The sequence below is a fragment of the Endocarpon pusillum genome (genome assembly GCF_000464535.1).
Source record: "Endocarpon pusillum Z07020 unplaced genomic scaffold scaffold587, whole genome shotgun sequence".
Classification (NCBI taxonomy): Eukaryota; Fungi; Ascomycota; class Eurotiomycetes; order Verrucariales; family Verrucariaceae; genus Endocarpon; species Endocarpon pusillum.
The window spans coordinates 58,359-63,947 of record NW_006916545.1 but is presented as its reverse complement, the minus strand read 5'-3'; the positions used below and the strand labels follow the sequence as shown (position 1 = coordinate 63,947).

The window sequence follows — 5,589 nt, the reverse complement described above, 5'->3', positions numbered from 1 at the left end:
TGTTCGGGAGGACGAAGAGGGGGTTCGTGGAGGAGAGAATGGTGATGATGAGGAGGAGGAGGAGGAGGAGGAGGACGATCTTCTTCCTGCCAACTACACCGCAGTGCCCAGGATCGAGCACCCAGTCCCTCGGCTCAAGACTCCTTCTCTAACCGACTTCCAGAGACATATGGACCACGCGAAGGAGCCCGTGGTCCTGACAGGGATCATGGACCATTGGCCCGCCCTGAAGCGGTGGAAGAAGACGTCCTACTGGAGAAAAGAAACGTTCAATGGGCGACGACTCGTGCCGGTGGAGATAGGACGGAGCTACACAGACGACGACTGGGGACAGAAGATGATGCCGTTTGGGGAGTTTCTGGGCAAGTACATCCTTAACGATGGCGGGGATGGGGTCGCGGTAGAGAATACAAATGGAGAGGCAGAGCTTGAAGGGGTTCTGTCTTCTGAAGCAGGAAGCGCTCGTGGCAGCGGTGATGATCCCGCTGGAGCAGATGGTAGTCCACCACCGGACACCGGAAGACAGACAGGCTATCTCGCCCAACACGATCTTCTCCGGCAGATCCCATCGCTCCGCTCCGCCATCGCGACCCCGGACTACTGCTACCTGGATCCGCCGCCACCAGAGCCAGGCACGCCCGTCTACCTGAGCCGGCTCAAGGACAAGACTTCTCACAGCGCTGCCAAACCCAAGTCATCCCACCCCTCCCTCGTCCCGGTGTCTGGGAGTAAAATGCCCAGCCCAGACCACGAGGCCGAAGGCAACAAAACCGACCAAAGCAACACCGCATCAAAGCCATCGCGACCCCGGACTACTGCTACCTGGATCCGCCGCCACCAGAGCCAGGCACGCCCGTCTACCTGAGCCGGCTCAAGGACAAGACTTCTCACAGCGCTGCCAAACCCAAGTCATCCCACCCCTCCCTCGTCCCGGTGTCTGGGAGTAAAATGCCCAGCCCAGACCACGAGGCCGAAGGCAACAAAACCGACGATAAAACCCCCTCCAGCCCAGACCCAGACCCAGACCTGATCCCAGATCCAATCCAAACCAACATCTGGTTCGGCCCCGCCTGGACAATCTCCCCCCTGCACCACGACCCGCACCACAACATCCTCTGCCAAGTCGTCGGACGCAAATACATCCGCCTGTACTCGCCGCACCACAGCGCAAGACTCTACCCGCGCTCCGCGAGGGAGGTTGCCCCTCACCTCAAGCACTCCCAACCCCAAACCACTCATATCTCTTCCGTGGCCGGTGACGGCGAAACACGCGCGGCACCGCCATCATCCCAGAGCCGGATGATAAGAAGACAGAGGAGGATGAAGAGAAAGCGACGATCGACCTCTCCAACACCTCGCGCATCGATCTCGCCGCCATCGAGCTCTCGCCCGCCGAAGACTGGGATGCCGTCTATCCCGGGCTCGGCGCGGTGCCGTATCTGGAGTGTGTGCTCGAGGCCGGGGAGGCGCTTTATGTTCCCGTGGGTTGGTGGCATTATGTGCGCAGTTGCGCGACGGGGGTTAGTGTGAGTTTCTGGTGGGGGTGAGGTTGTGGGATTTCAAGGTTTGGAGGGGGATGGGAAGTCCAGACTCGGGTGCGGGGGTGAGGTAGGGGAGACGGGCGGAAAGGAGAGGGTGGAGGTGGTGAGTTGCAGGGCAAAGACGAGGTGGGCCGGGTTAAGGGGTGCTTGATGGATATGGATATGGATATGGATATAAATAATATTAACATGTGCTGTGAATTGGATACTCACTCCAGACAAACACGCAGCTCCTTACCGTACTGATTGCGCAGCCGAGCCGAGCCGAGGTGGACGGACCGCTTTCTCATGTTGGACTGTGCGAATCCCTCTGGTAAAAATGCATGCTCGCCTCTTGACCGGTTGATCACATTGAATCCTAGCCCCCGCGCGCGAGTGATCGAGAGAAGTGGGGAAAACGCAGTAGTAGGAGGTAGGTTCAGCAAGGTTGAGAAGAGCCCTTCATGTTTCTTCCTCCCTTTCCCCTTTTTCTTTCTCTCTGTCAATGCAGCAAGAATCATGGAGACCCTGTCAGTGTACGTGTAGCAGCGGTGGTTGTTCCAGGGACGATTTGATTTGGGCTCGATTCAGGCCTAGGAAGGGAACGCCCCGGATGAGTCGAAGCTGGGATGGTGTACGTTGCGGTCACTGAGTCTTGCTATCGAGAGAAATCATGTCTCGATTTAGGGACAGGTTTCCTGATTGGGATGTCCCGAGTGCTTGGTTGCTTGATTGCTTGGGTAAGTCTGTGTGTGCCTCTGCTTGGTGTTTCCGAGTCTGGTCGTAACGACTTGGAGGGGACTCTGATACCAGTCAGCTGAATTGGGCAATGTCGACCACCTGCCAGGAATGGAAAAGCTTTCAAGGAGAACAGCCCCGCTGCAGCTTCAATTCTTTTTCCTTCTATCCAAGCCGGATCGAGATTCTGTTCTACCTCTATGCAACAACCCCTTTCTTCCTCAAATCCTCCACCTCAGCTTCCTCCATGCCCAGCAGCCCCATCAAAACCTCATCTGTATGCTGCCCTAGCATCGGCGGTGCACTCCGTATACTTGTGACGCTCTCACTATACTTGACCGGCGGACTGACCAGTTTCATCGTACCACATTCCTGATGTTCAACCTGCGTCACCATCCCCCTCGCTTGCACATGCTGATGATTCAATGTATCCATTACATCGTTGATAGCTGCGTATGGCATGCCGGATCCTTCCAAGAGATCCAGCCACTCCTTCGTCGACTTTGTCTTAGTAACCTCCTCGATGAGCCGTTCCAACTCGACCCGGTTCGCAACTCGAGAATTATTGCTGATGAATCGCTTGTCTGTTTTCCACGCGGATTTACCCAGTCTGTCGCAAAGGATGCCAAACAGACGGTCATTACCGCCTCCGAGCAAGATATCACCGTCGAGGGTGCGGAATCCTTTGTAGGGGACGATGGATGGGTGGGCGGTTCCCCATCTGCCCATATCTCTTTCTCCGGAAATTAACACTGAGCTCGCCATGTTCGCTAACGTAGCAACTTGGCAGTCACTTAAAGCGACGTCGAGATGTTGTCCTTTACCGGTCCGACCTCGTGCTATCAGGCTGGCCATGATGGCATTACTGGTGTAGAGGCCGGTGGTGAGGTCTGTTACGGCAACACCGACTTTGACTGGTGGGCCGCCTCGTTCACCTGTGATGTGCATAAGTCCCATTTCTGCTTCGACCATGACGTCGTAGCCGGCGCGTGAGGAGTAGGGACCATTTTGGCCATAGCCCGTTATGGAGGCGTAGATCAGGCTGTCGATTAGAATGGTCAACTGTGGAACGTGGGAATGTCGAAATGCAACAAGAATGATTAGTACCTGGAGTTAAGGTTGTGAATCGTATCATAGTCCATCTGGTACTTCTTCAGACTACCAAGCAAGTAATTTTCGACCAGAATATCTGACGAAGCGGCGAGTTTATGTAGAATCTCGACCCCTTTAGGATCTGCGAACGAGAGAGCTAAGGATTTCTTGTTTCGGTTGACCTGTTGATTATGAGTCTGCATTCCTCACTACTTGATGAAGCTCTCACAGATAGGAAGTAAGCACTCTCGCCGGGTCCTTCTTTAGGACTATCCCTTGAGTACCTGGCGAAAGGTGGTCCCCAGGCCCTCGTATCATCTCCTCTGGTTGGATGCTCGATCTTGATCACTTCGGCGCTGACGCACGATAGCTTTGTTAGTCACATTCTCCGCATGACAGCAGAGAGTAGTGATCGTCATACAATCAAGTATGGGCATATCAGGCATACCCGAGATCTCCTAGTATTTGCGTACAATATGGCTATCATCTGTCAGTGGGCTCAACATCGATCCCGTTGAAGGGAGAATTCCGTACCCCAGCCAATACTCTCGTCATATCAAGGACTCTGATACCATCCAGCGGACCTTCTCTCTTTGGGTGGGCGACAGAAGCAAACCGTCTTGGACAACCAGGCGGAGATGCATGAGCAGCAAAGCCTCGACTCGCCTTCGACGCTAGTGACGCGAAGGGTTTAAATGATATGGCCATGATCGCGGCGAGTCTGTGAAGACGTATTCACATTATGACTGCATTAAACTCGTCCAGACGTGAAGAATTCAATTAGTTGAGAGGCAGCACTGGTTTTGCACCGGAGGACCTCGGAAATTTCCCCGCACGTCTCCACTCGAGATTCGTGATCTTTAAGTGAGGAGCCAAGATTTGGTGGGGCCTTGTAGCCTAAAACAGCTCTGACTTTTGGATGCTGAGGGCTGGGGATCTGCTAACAGATTCTGCAGCCCTCTTAACGTGCCAGCAGAGTGTCATGAAATCTGTCACTAGGCTTGGACCCCCGAACAAAGGCTCGATAACATGACTATGTGCTGATGATGGAAGCTATTTGCACAAACAACTCACCTCCATCTCTCACCATTATGTTAATAAGAAGTCTGGATTATTGGAGAATTATATTAGTGCCCTTTATAATAACTGGGCTCTCTGCGCTATCCATTTGCAATAATCTCTACAGCGTTCCACGACCTCTGAGCTCTCCGTCACTTCACAACAGACCATTGATGCCTGGGTATTGAAAATATGATCGTCATCATCGTAGATGAGATGATCTCAGAATATATTTGAATTGTTTCTTCTCTGGAGACACATTTAGAGATCGTCACTACCATTAAGTCCTCGCAAAAATGAGCGTCTGAATTTGAAAATTCCACGATCCATTGCAAGACCGTGTCCCCAAGCCAGAGATACGCTCAATCTGCCAATCCTTGCGTACTCGGCAGCGTCTGGATGGATGCTTCCCAATAGATGACGGTGGGTCATTGGAGGCCAGTTGGTGTCAGGCTGTACGTGCAACATACCCAGAGGTAAGCAATGGAGAGCCTCATCATACAATGACTCCTCAGCGTCTAGGATGGTTTCGTGTGAATATCCTGCGCCTATCATCTAGTCTCCTTCCATGATTATGTCGACGGGGGATATCTGCCCAATTCGCCTCCTGAGGTGAACGTAACCTCCAGTAAGGTTGCCATCGATATTGTCCGGAGCAGACTCCATCTGTACGTCCAACAAGGTAACTGGATTCTCATCCAAACCCATGGTAGTGATGGAGTCGACGTCTGCACGATCAATATTTAGGCATGCCCAGGACCAAGAGGGGTTATAGAGTATAAGGTCTCAGCTCCTCCCCACTATTCAAGGCTACACTTACATCGATACTGATTGGGTCTCCTGGCACGCCCGCTTACATTGACCAACACCATGGTAGGTTAATACTAGCAATAGCGACAAGCCTGTCCTCATGCTTGGTGAGTAGCATCTCGTGTATTTCCCAAAAATTGAGTCTCAGCCGTAGGTATCACCAGGGAAGTCGTCCCGCCAATCTTCAAGGCTAGAAGTGTGAACGAAGATTTCGGCAGCTGCGAACGTAGTCGGATCATGGGATAGCCCTCGGTATAAGTCTCACACGCTTGAACGTCCGGCATTCCCAGAAGAGCTGCGAAGAGTAGTGTAAAGAGTGAATGCTCATCATTCTTTCTCGAAGGACCCAGCCGCGTTGGTTTATATAGGC

General features: G+C 52.9%; 2 protein-coding genes across 2 annotated transcripts in view; one reads left to right on the top strand and one right to left on the bottom strand.

Annotated features, from left to right (window-relative positions):
• The window catches only part of EPUS_05940 (uncharacterized protein), a gene marked incomplete at both ends in the record, with an annotated part of 5,437 nt that extends 3,890 nt beyond the window's left edge, over nucleotides 1–1,547 (top strand). The window contains 3 exons of the mRNA XM_007806753.1: nucleotides 18–728; nucleotides 797–1,255; nucleotides 1,315–1,547. Coding sequence (XP_007804944.1) covers nucleotides 18–728; nucleotides 797–1,255; nucleotides 1,315–1,547 — 1,403 coding nt within the window. The remainder of the gene's footprint in view (nucleotides 1–17; nucleotides 729–796; nucleotides 1,256–1,314) is intronic.
• A 909-nt stretch (nucleotides 1,548–2,456) lies between these two features.
• On the bottom strand, nucleotides 2,457–4,058 carry EPUS_05939 (uncharacterized protein; the record flags this gene model as incomplete). The annotated part of the gene is made up of 5 exons (XM_007806752.1): nucleotides 2,457–3,300; nucleotides 3,366–3,532; nucleotides 3,580–3,706; nucleotides 3,799–3,830; nucleotides 3,885–4,058. 5 exons carry the CDS (start codon nucleotides 4,056–4,058, stop codon nucleotides 2,457–2,459), a joined length of 1,344 nt encoding a protein of 447 aa, XP_007804943.1.
• Nucleotides 4,059–5,589: the final 1,531 nt, after the last annotated feature.